The 13808-nt window shown below is 48.0% G+C and overlaps 1 protein-coding gene across 1 annotated transcript in view; it reads right to left on the bottom strand.

Annotated features, from left to right (window-relative positions):
• Positions 1–904: 904 nt before the first annotated feature.
• slc1a5 (solute carrier family 1 member 5) overlaps positions 905–13808 on the bottom strand; it is a 29307-nt gene continuing 16403 nt past the window's right edge. Inside the window, exons 3-8 of the mRNA XM_067974837.1 lie at positions 13200–13286; positions 10555–10721; positions 7632–7865; positions 5562–5756; positions 3424–3558; positions 905–2364 (exon numbers count right to left, since the gene is read on the bottom strand). Coding sequence (XP_067830938.1) covers positions 2133–2364; positions 3424–3558; positions 5562–5756; positions 7632–7865; positions 10555–10721; positions 13200–13286 — 1050 coding nt within the window. The 3' untranslated portion in view covers positions 905–2132. The remainder of the gene's footprint in view (positions 2365–3423; positions 3559–5561; positions 5757–7631; positions 7866–10554; positions 10722–13199; positions 13287–13808) is intronic.

Below are 13808 nucleotides of genomic sequence, written 5' to 3'. Positions count from 1 at the left end.
TCCTCATTTTGCGGCTCGCTGGTGCGTTTCAGTTTAAGAGGAACTGGCTTCAAAGCTTTTCCTAGTCTCCTCAAACGTGAGGGAAATTCCCAAGATCCCGAGGACGGGATCAGTCAGTTGTAAAACTAAACAAGGCAAGGTCCTAATGGGGGCGCCAATCACCAGAACCGGGGGGGGGCGGGGGGAAAAAGGGGGAAAGGGAAGACATAGTCACAAAAAACATTGTGGGGGGGGGGGTGGGGGCAGGGAGAAAGCAGGTATTGTTTGCCCCCCCCCCCCCCCGCCTCCTTCCCCCCACCCATAAAAAAAAATTGAAAATGCTGGAAATTCAGAGCAGGTCAGTCAGCATCTGAAAGAGAAAGGTTAATGGTCCTCAGTTCCAGGGAGGTGACAAACCTGAAACACATGCCCTTTCCCCTTTCAGGTGCTGGCCGACGAGCTCGGGGCCTCCGGCGTTCGCAGCCCAATGGCGATAACATAATAACGGTCAGCTCCCGCGCACGTGCTCAGTGCGACGTATCCAAAAACGCGGGCAGAAAAAAAAATAGAAATTCAAAGGCTTTGGCCCTTAGACTCCCTGGAGGTAGGGTTGCCAACTCTGGTCGGACGTATTCCTGGAGGTTTCATCACATGACCCCCCCCCCCCCTCCCCGCCCCCCTCAAATCTGGTCAAACTGCCCTTTTCCCCCCACCTCCAATATTTTTATAATAACAAAAAACATTTTTTTTTTAAATTTCTCTGATTTTTCTCCCTGGTGACTGTCTAATCCCAGGAGATTAATCTTCAATTCTTGGAGACTCCAGGGCAATCCTGAAGGATTGGCAACTCTACCTCGATGCTAAAGGGGCCAGCGGGCTCCTTAAACAAAGAAATAAAATATTAACACGTCTTGTTTCACACGTCTGAACGTATGGCAGATTTAAAAAGTCAGTTACAATTCTCGATGTGTTTGATTCAGCATTAAACCCCCTCCGGATCGAAAATGCCATATATTATTATACTTCTTCATATAAATCTTTTCTTTTTTTTTTTAAAAACGCTCTCTGAGAAGCAGTTGGAATCTGTTTCGCCAACAATTCAGAGTTTTCAAGTTTTAAATTCTCTCTCCCTCTCTGCTCCCCCCAGTTATGTAATGATACCACATTTTTTTTGTCATCGTACAATTAAAGATCGTTAAAGGGGAGGGTTTGTTCTGCCCAAGTTGACAAGGATTAGTGAACCCCACACTTTCTTTACCCCCCTCCTTCCTGTGAAATCTGGGAGACCGAGGCACTCGCAAACAGCGGCCCTGGGAAGGTGGGTGTCAGGTGTTCTGCTGCAGTGTTTCTCGAAAGCTGCCTTACGTGGGGAAGATCCGCAGTTAATATCTCTCCACTCACCCACACAAGTCACCTCACTCCAAAAAATGGTGCATGGTGCGACACCACAAAGATGGGGTGACGTGTATTTGTTTTATTCCCTCCTGTTCCCCCATTTTCTTGCTCCTTCCCCCCTCCCCCCAACCCCCTCCAAAAATTCTCTTACCACTGAGAAAGATCGGGGGGAGAGGGTAAGAGATATGTCGCTCTGAGTAGCGATCTCAGTCCCTCTTCCCTTGGTAACAGAAGTAAACACACAGCACAGCTGTGGTGAGGCAACAGGAGGGAAGGCCATGAACAACCAGGACAAAATGGCACCCCCATTGAGGGCAGTGTTAACATACACTGGGCCTACAGTCAAAGCCACACGTGCTGTTGGGTTTTTTTTGGAGAGCAAAGATCAAAACAGTTCCTCAGGTCCATCGGAACAGCATCCAAGTTACGTACATCGTAAAGACCTCAAGATGGATGCTTCGCTCAGATTGCCCCGTGGCCAATCGTGAAAGTTTGGAATTCATAACCGCAAGGCCTCAGGCACATATAGTTTCTGGGTGGGGGGGGGAGCAGGGGGGCAGGGGAGGGAAAATAACACTACATATTATCGCTGGCTTCTCATAAACCGAATTTGATCCAGTCGCGCTCTTCAAAATTCCCAGTTGTAAGGAGAGGGGAAAAGTGGTGGAGAATCTTCAGACTTTCTTATCAGGTAGAGGCGAGTGTTTAGGAGGTTCTGAAGTATTTGTCCAGGTGTGTAACTGCTCCCCGCCCCCCCCTCACATCACGGATTCCTTCTCGAACGAGCTGCCCCCTTCCAAGGTCACCTTCACATCTTTCTTGATTAGCGGCGCTCCCTCCTCTTCAGATTTGCTAGGCCTCGCTGCTTCCGTCTTCACCTCGGTGAGCTCCTCCGCCCGCGGCCCGGACCGCTCCTTGTCAGCGTAACACTGGAGGAGACCCGCTCCAAAAGCGTCGCCTTCCACATTGATGATGGTGCAGGTACGATCGCTGCAAAAAAAAAAGACATTGCAAATAGCATCACGACCCAGGCTGTGCAGAGCAGGTGCTCCCCTTAACAAACAGACCCAATAATGCCAGCTTGCCTCCCCATCTCCTATAGAGTCATAGCAGGTACAGCATAGAAGGAGGCCATTTGGCCCATTGTGCCTGCATTTCAAAAGAGCTATCCAATTAGTCCCATTCCCCTACTCTTTCCCCAGTAGTATCATAGTAGGTAAAGGACAGGATACTATTGAGGTTCCTGTTGGCATTGTTCCTTGCTGGGGTGCAGATTCCATGGACGCTGGCTGTGAGTACTGGCCAGCTATTTGACTGTAGTGGGCATCACGGCCGAGCCCAAGCGCGTTCCTCGCTCAGCATTCACTGTCTAGCAGGGGGTCATTGGTTTGTGAGCAACAGCGGGGATTCTGGCTGATTGGCCCCCTTCTCAGCCCAGGGGCACTGAGGGCAATGGTAGCACCTTTACAGCAGACCTGGCTGAGATTGGCCAACTCTGCGTTGGAATGAAAACACTAGAGCTCCAGCCTGTCCTGGCACCGAGACCAGATGGCAGAGACTCAATTACTGGGTCATTGCCGAGTCAACCAGTGTGCCAGTTTGAGGGGTGGGGGATGGGGGTGGAAGAAAAAGAGATGCTACAATTTGCTGCCGTGCCCCTGGGTGCCAGGGGTCTCGCTCCTGATCGCCAACCAATGACTTCTGCTGGGAAGTGGACATCCGGTTAGTTCAAGCTCGGGCTCCACAGTGATGCCCCCGTGGCCGAATAGCAGGTCGACACTGCACATATTTGGAAAGGTCACTTGGATGAGGTACTGAAGGGTATCTATCCGTCTGGAACTGTAACCCAACAAGTGGGGGAGAGAAAAGTGGCGGGGGTGGGGGGAGGAGGAGGAGGGGGGGTGAAAGCAAGAAAGAGTCTGCAACAGGAAGCACCAAATACCTCGCAGAACACTGTATTAAAGATATTATTTAACACACAAGGAATTAAACTAATCACCGATTGGTTGCTCACAGGAGGCGGGGGTGTAGAAAGGACAGGTTACTTACACCAGCCAGTCGACAGCGAGAATGAGCGAGATATCTTTTGTCGGCAGTCCCACGGCCTCCAAGATGATGGCGAGGGTCAGGACTCCTCCAGCGGGAATCCCAGCAGCACCCACACTCGAGGCAGTGGCGGTTACTCTGTTCAATAAAACAACGATCAACAACGTTAGAACGAGAGGAGGCCTGGCCCAGAGAACGGGGGGGGGGTCTTCAGTCCCAAACCAGACAGTGCGTTTCCCGCCCGAACCACTGAGGAGACTGAACCAAAGTACAGAGCCTAGAGGTGAAAGGGCAGCACTAGCATCCAACCACCAGACTCGATGGGGAGGTGGGGTAAGAGGTCAAAGCCCACTCCTCAAAACCGTACAGACCTGGAAGATCCCGGGTTTAATGTGTGGCCTGCGCTGAGTTAGCTGATCTGGGCTAGGACTGTGCTACATGTGCTTCAATTGGCCTCATCACCTCTCAGCTGGGGAAGGAACAAACAGGCAGAGTGCCCAATCTTGATCACCACAGTGAGTGTGAGCGTTAGCGTGGGCGTGAGCATGTGTGTGAGTGTGAGCGTTGGCACGGGCGTGGGCCTCTCTGGCAAGGCCGGCATTTATTGCCCATCCCTAGTTGCCCTGGGACGGTGGTGGTGAGCCGCCTTCTTGAAACGCTGGTCGGGGTTTTGATACGACTGAGGGGCTTGCTCGGCCCACTTCAGAGGGCAGTTAAGAATCAATGTCGGTGTGGGGACTGGAGTCACATATAGGCCCAGACCGGGTAAGGACGGCAGGTTCCCTTCCCTAAAAGGTCATTAATGAACCAGTTGGGTTTTTACGACAGCTTCATGGTCACTTTTACTGATTTCTGTTTCTTTCCCAGGAACTCTCAGCCCAGGACTCCTTCCCTCCCCAACAAGCTTGGCATCGCCCAATCACTCCATCTCAGCTTATCTTGCTTGACACAGCCCTGCACTGTGGCTGTTCTCCAGCTCCATTGATTGGAATATTTTAGTTTAAATATAAACCATTTAAATTACTTTCCTACTCCAAGATCGAACCCTTTATTCTGTGCGGGGTCAGGAGTGGGTCCATTCCTTCCCTCTCTCCTGTGTACTGTACGGAGGAGTCTATTCCCACTCTCAGCCTCAGGGTGTAGCTCGCCAGATTCTCGACATATAATGACAGGACTTTACCTCCTCTCCCATGTCCCGTCATTGTGTTGAAATCATGGCACAGAACACGGCCTCCTACTCCAAAAATCGATCTTTCCCAGGAGCGTGGAACTACGTGCTGCCCTCGGACCCTCCCCCCTGCCCTCCTACAACCTTTTGATCATTACTCCATGATTCAACTGATTTACTTGGCCTTTGCCCTGGATCAGTTTAACCAACAGCTCTTCCTCCTCTAGTCTAGCTCGCTGTAAAGTTTCCCTCCACATTATCAAATTTCCCCCCATGCTTTAGAATCACAACAGCAAATAGGGAGGCCATTCGGTCCATCGTGCCTGTGCTAGCTCTTTGAGAGCGCTCATTCTGGGATGAGAGGGTTGTCTGACGAGGAGAGATTGAGTAGAATGGGCCTATGCTCTCTGGAGTTTAGAAGAATGAGAGGTGATCTCATTGAAACATATAAAATTCTTAGAGGGCTTGACAGGGTAGATGCTGAGAGGCTGTTTCCCCTGGCTGGCGGGTCTAGAACTAGGGGGCATAGTCTCAGGACAGAGATGAGGAGAAATTTCTTCACTCAGAGGGTTGTGAATCTTTGGAATTCTCTACCCCAGAGGGCTGTGGATGCTCAGACATTGAGTATATTCAAGACTGAGATAGATAGATTTTTGGACTCCAAGGGAATCAAGGGATATGGGGATCGGGCGGGAAAGTGGAGTTGAGGTCGAAGATCAGCCATGATCTGATTGAATGGCGGAGCAGGCTAGAGGGGCCGTATGGCCGACTCCTGCTCCTATTTCTGATTAGTCTCACTCCTCCTGCTCATTCCCCATTAGAAATTTTTCCTTTTCAACTATTTATCCAATCCTCCTTTTGAAAGTTACTATTGAATCTGCTTCCACCGCCCATTCCAGATGGTAACAACTTGCTGCGTTAAAAAAAATCTTGTTCTACCTCTTATTGTTTTTCAAAAACGAACAATACTCACAGTATGGTGATGATCTGGACAAAGTTGAGCGAGGCATTGTTGAGCTGAGCTATGAACACAGCAGCGACACACTGGAAGAGGGCAGCACCATCCATGTTCACTGTCGCACCGATGGGCAGAATGAAGCGGCTGATTTGCTTGCTGACACCGTTATTTTCTTCCACGCACTTCATCATGAGAGGCAACGTGGCAGAGCTGCGGAGAGAGGTGAGAGAGACGGGGAGGGAGGGGGTGAGAGAGAGAGGAGAGACAGGAGGTTCCATTAAAAGAATCAAGAGGGCAGATCGGGTCTTAGTTCAGCATAATTACGTCAGCGATAAAAACAGAAAATGCTGGAAACACTCAGCAGGTCAGGCAGCGTATGGGGAGAGGAACAGAGTTAATGTTTCAGGTCGATGACCTTTCGTCAGAATTGGAAGAAGTTCATCAGTTCCAATTCTGACGAAAGGTCATCGACCTGAAACGTTTAACTCTGTTTCTCTGTCCACAGACGCTGCCTGACCTGCTGAGTATTTCCAGCATTTTCTGTTCTTATTTCAGATTTACAGCATCTGCAAGATTTTGTTTTGTTATAATTGTGTCAGCCATGGCTCAGTGGGTACCAGTCTTGCTTGAGTCAGGAGGTCGTGGGATTATAGGAACAGGAGTAGGCCATTCAGCCCCTCGTGCCTGCTCTGCCATTTGATAAGATCATGGCTGATCTGTGATCTAACTCCATATACCCGCCTTTGGCCCATATCCCTTAATACCTTTGGTTGCCAAAAAGCTATCCATCTCACATTTAAATTTAGCAATTGAGCTAGTATCAATTGCCGTTTGCGGAAGAGAGTTCCAAACTTCTACCACCCTTTGTGTGTAGAAATGTTTTCTAATCTCACTCCTGAAAGGTCTGGCTCTAATTTTTAGACTGTGCCCCCTACTCCTAGAATCCCCAACCAGCGGAAATAGTTTCTCTCTATCCACCCTATCCATTCCCCTTAATATCTTATAAACTTCGATCAGATCACCCATTAACCTTCGAAACTCCAGAGAATACAACCCCAATTTGTGTCGTCTCTCCTCGTAACTTAACCCTTGAAGTCCGGGTATCATTCTAGTAAACCTACGCTGCACTCCCTCCAAGGCCAATATGTCCTTCCGTAGGTGCGGTGCCCAGAACTGCTCACAGTACTCCAGGTGCGGTCTATGTGCTGAAGTCCCACTCCAGAGACTTACATAAGAACATAAGAAATTGGAGCAGGAGTAGGCCAATCGGCCCCTCGAGCCTGCTCCGCCATTCAATAAGATCATGGCTGATCTGATCCCAACCACAAATCTAAAGAACACAAGAAGTCGGAGCAGGACCCGGCCACATAGCCCCTGGGCCCTCTCCGCCACCCACAGGGCATTGACCGATCCGAACTCAGCTTCATGTCCAATTTCCTGCCCGCTCCCCATAACCCCTAATTCCCTTTACTTCTAGGAAACTGTCTATTTCTGTTTTAAATTTATCTAATGATGTAGCTTCCACAGCTTCCTGGGGCAGCAAATTCCACAGACCCACTACCCTCTGAGTGAAGAAGTTTCTCCTCATCTCAGTTTTGAAAGAGTGGCCCCTTATTCTAAGATTATGCCCCCTAGTTCTAGTTTCACCCATCTTTGGGAACATCCTTACTTGAGCACATAATCTGGGCTAAAGCCCCAGTGCAATATTGAGAGAGTGCTGCACCATCGGAGGTGCCGTCTTTCGGATGAGACGTTAAACAGAGGCCCCTGTCTGCCCTCTCAGGTGGACGTAAAAGATTCCACAGCACTATTTTGAAGAAGAGCAGGGGAGTTCTCCCCGGTATCCTGGCCAATATTTACCCATCAACAAACATCACTAAAAAAACAGATTATCTGGGCATTTATCACATTGCTGTTTGTGGGATCTTACTATGCACAAATTGGCTGCCGCGATTCCTGCATTACAACAGTGGCTACACTTCAAAAAAGTATGTCATTGCTATAAAGCGCTTTGGGACTTCGAGGCCTAGACCAATAGAAAAGACAAATAATCTCACATTTGCTCCATCTGGGGCTCCAGCTTACCTGGAAGCGGTCCCGAAAGCAGTGGCCAGGGCAGTGAAGATGCCCCACAAGAAGCTGTAGGGATTTTTCCGAGTTAAGACGAAGTAGATTAAGGGTAGCAAGATTAACCCGTGAATGGCGTGTCCCACCACGCAGCAGCAGATGTACTTCCCGAGGCTGGTGAAGAGCAGCAGGACGTCCTCCATCTCCACAATCTTCCCGGCTACCAGGAACATGATACCAAACGGTGCATACCTAAGGAGGAAGGAGCATCACTTTACTGAGGCAGCAAGCAGGGACATCGCTCCAAACAGACTCCAAGCCCAGACTACATGTTTGAATTGATACAGTTCACTGGTTGTTGGATAATCCTCATCCTTTCAATAACAGATTCATGGATGCGACAGAGAGAGTAATATGTCTGACAATTAACCAGATTTATTATTGTTTCAAAACATTCATCTTAAAACTGAAAGAGCCAGAGCATTATGAAAAAACAGTCAGCAAAAAAAGCACTAAAATAGTTTATAATAAATGGTTCTGAAAGACACCCTAAATAATTGGCAGAGCGGCCTTTTTTCTGTTTCAATGTCTTAATGTCTAAACACAGAATATTTAAGCCAATCAAATTAACAGCTTGTACTGAGTCCAAAACTCGGGGCCATAAATATAAGATAGTTACCAATAAATTCAATAAGGAATTTCAGGAGAAGCTTCTTTGCCCAAAGAGTGGTGAGAACGTAGAACTCGCTACACAAGGAATAATTGAGGCGAATAACATAGATGCATTTAAGGGGAAGCTAGATAAACACATGAAGGAGAAAGGAATAGAAGGATATGGTGATAGGGTGAGATGAAGCGGGGAGGGAGGAGGCTCGTGTGGAGCATGAACACCGGGATAGACTTGTGTCCGTGCTGTAAATTCTACATAAGACTATATACAGAACAGTACATGCCAGTCCTACATCTAGAAACTCACGTGTCAATAACTCCCCAGGAATCGCGAGTGATTTTTGCCTTTCCAGGCTGCTCATTCTGTTAATGAAATTTCCTGTCTCTTTTTTTGTCCCCCTCTCTCTCCTTGAAGATAGTTAAAGCTCGTAACTGAGTTTTGCTTTGTAGCTCTCATTTATACCTTTTGGCAAACAAACATCCTTAACGAGCACATTGTCTAATCCTTGCTGAATTATCATGTTCTCTCCCCAGTCCAATGTTCTCTCAGCAACTTTTGCTTTTCCTGAACTATGAGTTTACTCAGGAGTGTCATCGTGAACAAAGCTAGGATCTGCAAGCACACAGTTTAAATTAATTCTGATCATGTTTAATTTCTACATTCACTGAACTGTCTTCATTCCATATTAAAAATAATGTAAAAAAAAAATCTATATTCTTACACTGGTCCCTAACTGACATCAGTTTTATTTCCAAAACTCTGGAGCTCGCCTCTTCAAATGGATTTTTTCCGGTATAAAAAAGGTCAGGGGTCAGTGCTGGCTTTGACCCAGTTTGCCAGCTCAAATCCCACCACGGCAAGTTGTAAATTCAATAAATCTGGTCATTTGTGGGCTGGCACCAGAAAATAATGACCACGAAAAGCTGCCAAAATGTCGTAAAAACCCAACCGGTTCACTAATTTCCTTCAGGAAAGGGAATGTGTCGTCCCGACCCGGTCCGGGCCTAGACGTGACTCCAGCCTCACATTATGTGGTGGACTCTCAATGCCCTCTGAAGTGGTCTAGCAATCCCCTCAATTGTACAATCGCTACAACACACACCAGAAGGCACACCCACCACTACTTTCTCAGGGCAACGACAGAGGGGCAAAAGTCTTGCCCGTGCTGCCAATAGCCCGAGAACAAACATTAAACAAAGGCTTGGCCCATGATATCAGGGGAAAGTCCACAAGACTGCACTGTTTTAAAAAAAAAGTGGAATTGCTGACATGAATTTTATACCAAGTTTTCCCCTTAATTTTTATTAAAGTTTGTTATTGGTAACTTGGACGAGGCACAAGTATTTGAAAGTCCAAGGTCCAGCAAAAAATAGACATTGGATGTGATGGAAGATTGAACAACACAGAGTGGGGGTGGAACGACATAAAGATCAGCGATTGGTTGGCACAGTATTCCAAGGGCCATTCCATTCCTTACCGAGTGTACGTACATACATACAATCACTGTAAAAGCACATCAGCAACAGCAGGCATTGTGTAACAGAGCCATTGGGAGGGGGACGGTTGCAGGGTTCAACTTCTGGGTTGTGCTAAATGAGTTGATCTCAACCTCACAAAAGGATTCTGATGAGTCAAGTTCAGAATCATAACTTAGTTAACGGTAAGCAGATCGAAACATTCACTCCCTCCACCACCGGCGCACTGTGGCTGCAGTGTGTACCATCCACAGGATGTACTGCAGCAACTCGCCAAGGCTTCTTCGACAGCACCTCCCAAACCCGCGACCTCCACCACCTAGAAGGACAAAGGCAGCAGGTACATGGGAACAACACCACCTGCACGTTCCCCTCCAAGTCACACACCATCCCGACTTGGAAATATATCGCCGTTCCTTCATCGTCGCTGGGTCAAAATCCTGGAACTCCCTTCCTAACAGCACTGTGGGAGAACCTTCACCACACGGACTGCAGCGGTTCATCACCACCTTCTCAAGGGGCAACTAGGGATGAGCAATAAATGCTGGCCTTGCCAGCGACGCCCACATCCCAAGAATGAATTTAAAAATATATTCTAATCTTCTCCCCTCGCTCTCCCTCCCAAATGTTTGTGCACCTCCCTGGGCTCCAGTACTTTGCCTGTACGCCATTATTCACAAGTCTGTGCCCGACAGGGAGAGTCGGCAGTCTATGTCACTATGCAAAACATCATTGTCAGGACAGAGCTCTGACACGCACACGCACAAAAAACGACAACAAGGAGCTACCCACTCACCACATGATCCACGAGACCAGCACCATGGTGGCCTCGTTGAAGGAGCTGAAGAAGCGGATCAGGATGTCCCCCTCGGCCCCGAGCTTCCGCAGGGCGATTCCAAAGACGATGGCAAAGACGACCAGTCCCAGAATGTTCATACCGTCTGCATCGGTTCCAACGGGAATCTGGAGCAACACAAAACCAATGAAAGAAAGAACTTGTATTTCTACAGTGCCTTTCACGACCTCAGGACGTCCCAAAACGCTTTACAGCCAATGAAGTGCTTTTGAAGTGTAGTCACTGTTGTAATGTAGATAACGCAGCAGCCACAAACAGCAATGTGATAATGATCAGATAATTTTTTTTTTAAAATGATGTTGGTTGAGGGATAAATATTGGCCCCAGGACACCAGGGAGAACTCCCCTGCTCTTCTTCAAAATAGCACCGTGGGATCTTTTATGTCCACCTGAGAGGGCAGACGGGATCTCATCCGAAAGACGGCACCTCCGACAGTGCAGCTCTCCCTCAGTACTGCACTGGGAGCGCCAGCCAAGATGTTGTTCTCAAGTCCCTGGAGTGGGAATTGAACTCTCAACCGTCTGACTCAGAGGAGAGAGTGCCACGCACTGAGCCACAGTTGACACCTGGCAGGATCATAGCGAGCATCAAAATAAAAGCAGAAGTTGCCCAGTCTGGTGGTGAGCCGTACAGATCAGCTGGCAGAGACTCCATCCCCAGCCTGTGCCCAGTTGGCTGATCTCAACTGGGGCTTCAGTTGACCAGAGCGCCCCCTGGCTTTGGGAGGGTGGGTTCCTGCACTATCCAATCAGGGTGTCAGGTGGACATATGAACATACGATTTAAGAGCAGGAGTGGAACCATTCGGCCCCTCGAGTCTGCTCTGCCATTTGATAAGCTCATGGCTGATCTGATTGGTGACGACAGGTTTTTGAGCTTGGCCATGATGCACCCCATGGTTGAGCAGCTTGCCAATGCTCACTGTCCAAGCTCTCATTTGGCAAACAATCCAGTTGGGCAAGTGGTCGCCAATTCCCAACTGAAGTAAACACCTTTAAGAGGAGGAGTGTGAAAATAGCAGATTAAAAAAAGGTGAGAGAGAGAAACATAATGGGGAAGGGAGATAATTTTTTTTTAAAAAGGGAACTGCAAACGCTACAGCATGCCAGAAAAATGTTTAGTATTTAGCAGCACATACATGAAGCATGTGACAGAACACTATGATAACTTGTGTACACCACAAACGGGCTACACTGGGCAGGGATGCCAGCAGGAGATTTGAGTCACTGAAATGGCTTCAATATCTGCGTCATGACTTGCTGATTCACAATTTACACGGTAAACACTGCTCATTGATTAAAAGCTGCTCCCGAGCTCGTATCCTCAGTACAAAACGTAACTCTGTACAATTTCTCACCAGCATTCAACTCCCAGTGCCAACCCAAGCTGATCAGCCTCACTTACTATCTTGTTTGTTTGCACAGATATGCAGGCGACTGAACCCAAAATCGGCTGCACAAGTGTCAGTTTGACACAAGTTATAATACACTCAACCTCTGGGTCAGAAGGTAGACGTTGCAGCCTCACTCCAGACCGTTAACAAATATTCCCCAGTTTGAAGCATCTTAGTAAATAAAGACAGGCTAAAAGATCAGGAACTCTGCACTTGAGAGAAGTGTAGACTTAGAGGAGATTTGATTGAGGTTTATAAGATTGTGTTTGAGTTGACAGTTTGTGCCAATCGAATAGGTGAGGGGGGACCAGGAGTCACAATTTTAAGTTGTGCACGGCCAGATCTGGGTTAGATGTCAGGAGGCGGTTCTTTTCCCGGGGAATCGTGGGCCTCTGGAACAGGCTGCCGGCTCGTGCAGCGGACACCGATTCACTGAAATCCTTCGAGCGAGAGCCGGACCCGTTTCTGGCTGGGGCGGAGATCACCTCGTACAAGAGGACGGTAATGTACAGAATTCAGGGCCAGGGTGATCTCCCGGAATAGTACCGATCGCCAAAGGAGTCGGAGAGGAATTTCCCAGATTTGCTCCCCCCACCCCGGGTTTTTAAATCTGGTTTTTCGCCTCTCCCAGGAGATCACATGGTTTTGGGTGGGGAGTCTGTATATTGTGATGCACAGGGTGTCACGATTGTCTGGGACAGGCTGGATAGACCAGAGGGTGTTTTCCTGTCAGTCATCACTTGTATTCTCGGCTGACACTTCAATGCAGTACTGAGGGAACGCTGCATTGTCAGAGGTGCCGTTTTTCAGACGAGATGTTAAGCACTGGCACCATCTGGCTTTTCAGATGGCTGTTAAATATTCCAGGGCATTATTTGAAGAAGGGCAAGGCGTTGTCCTAGTGTCCTGGCCAAAATTTCTCTCTCAACCAACCGCCACCAAAAACAAATAAACTGGTCAAAGGTCACATCACTGCGTGTGGGATCTTGCTATATGTAAAATGGCTGCCACGTTGCCCCAGATAACAACAGCAACTATGCAGTCTCTACCTCAAAATAATTTGTTGGCTGTGAAGCAATTTGGGCCTTTTGAGAGCTGTAATGGGCGCTATATAATTGCAAATATTTTTACAGGTTACAATCACACACAACCGAGGTGGAACAGTTTTATTTGACCTGTCTTTTCCACTCACTTTTAATTCTTTAATGGTCCTGTTAACATTTCCAAACTCGTCAGTAATATTCGTTGAGACTTTGATGATCTTATAACTTGTAGCATACTGGGGAAAAAAAACAGTCCATACATGAGACCCCGAAAGAAAGTACATCAACTGTACAATGATCTTCATCAAAAGAACAACTTTTTAAAAAAAAACCTCTCCAATGATGTAGTGAATTTATTCAGCAGGGAAATAAGAGTCAAGAAATGGTGTTGTTCTTGTACCCCAATTCCCCCAAAGCCCATCTCTCTAGTACCCCAACTCCCCCATCAAAGCCCATCTCTCCAGTACCCCAATTCCCCCAAAGCCCATCTCTCCAGTACCCCAACTCCCCCATCAAAGCCCATCTCTCTTGTACCCCAACTCCCCCATCAAAGCCCATCTCTCCAGTACCCCAATTCCCCCAAAGCCCATCTCTCTAGTACCCCAACTCCCCCATCAAAGCCCATCTCTCTTGTACCCCAACTCCCCCATCAAAGCCCATCTCTCTCATATCCTAGTTCCTCCATTGATGACTATCCCTCTGGTACTCCAACTCTCTCATCAAAGCCCATCCCCTCTCATACCCTAACTCTCTCTCAT

This window comes from Heptranchias perlo, chromosome 41, assembly GCF_035084215.1.
Source record: "Heptranchias perlo isolate sHepPer1 chromosome 41, sHepPer1.hap1, whole genome shotgun sequence".
Lineage (NCBI taxonomy): Eukaryota > Metazoa > Chordata > Chondrichthyes > Hexanchiformes > Hexanchidae > Heptranchias > Heptranchias perlo.
The sequence above is the reverse complement of the archived record's forward strand: the minus strand, read 5'-3'. Positions and strand labels throughout refer to the sequence as shown.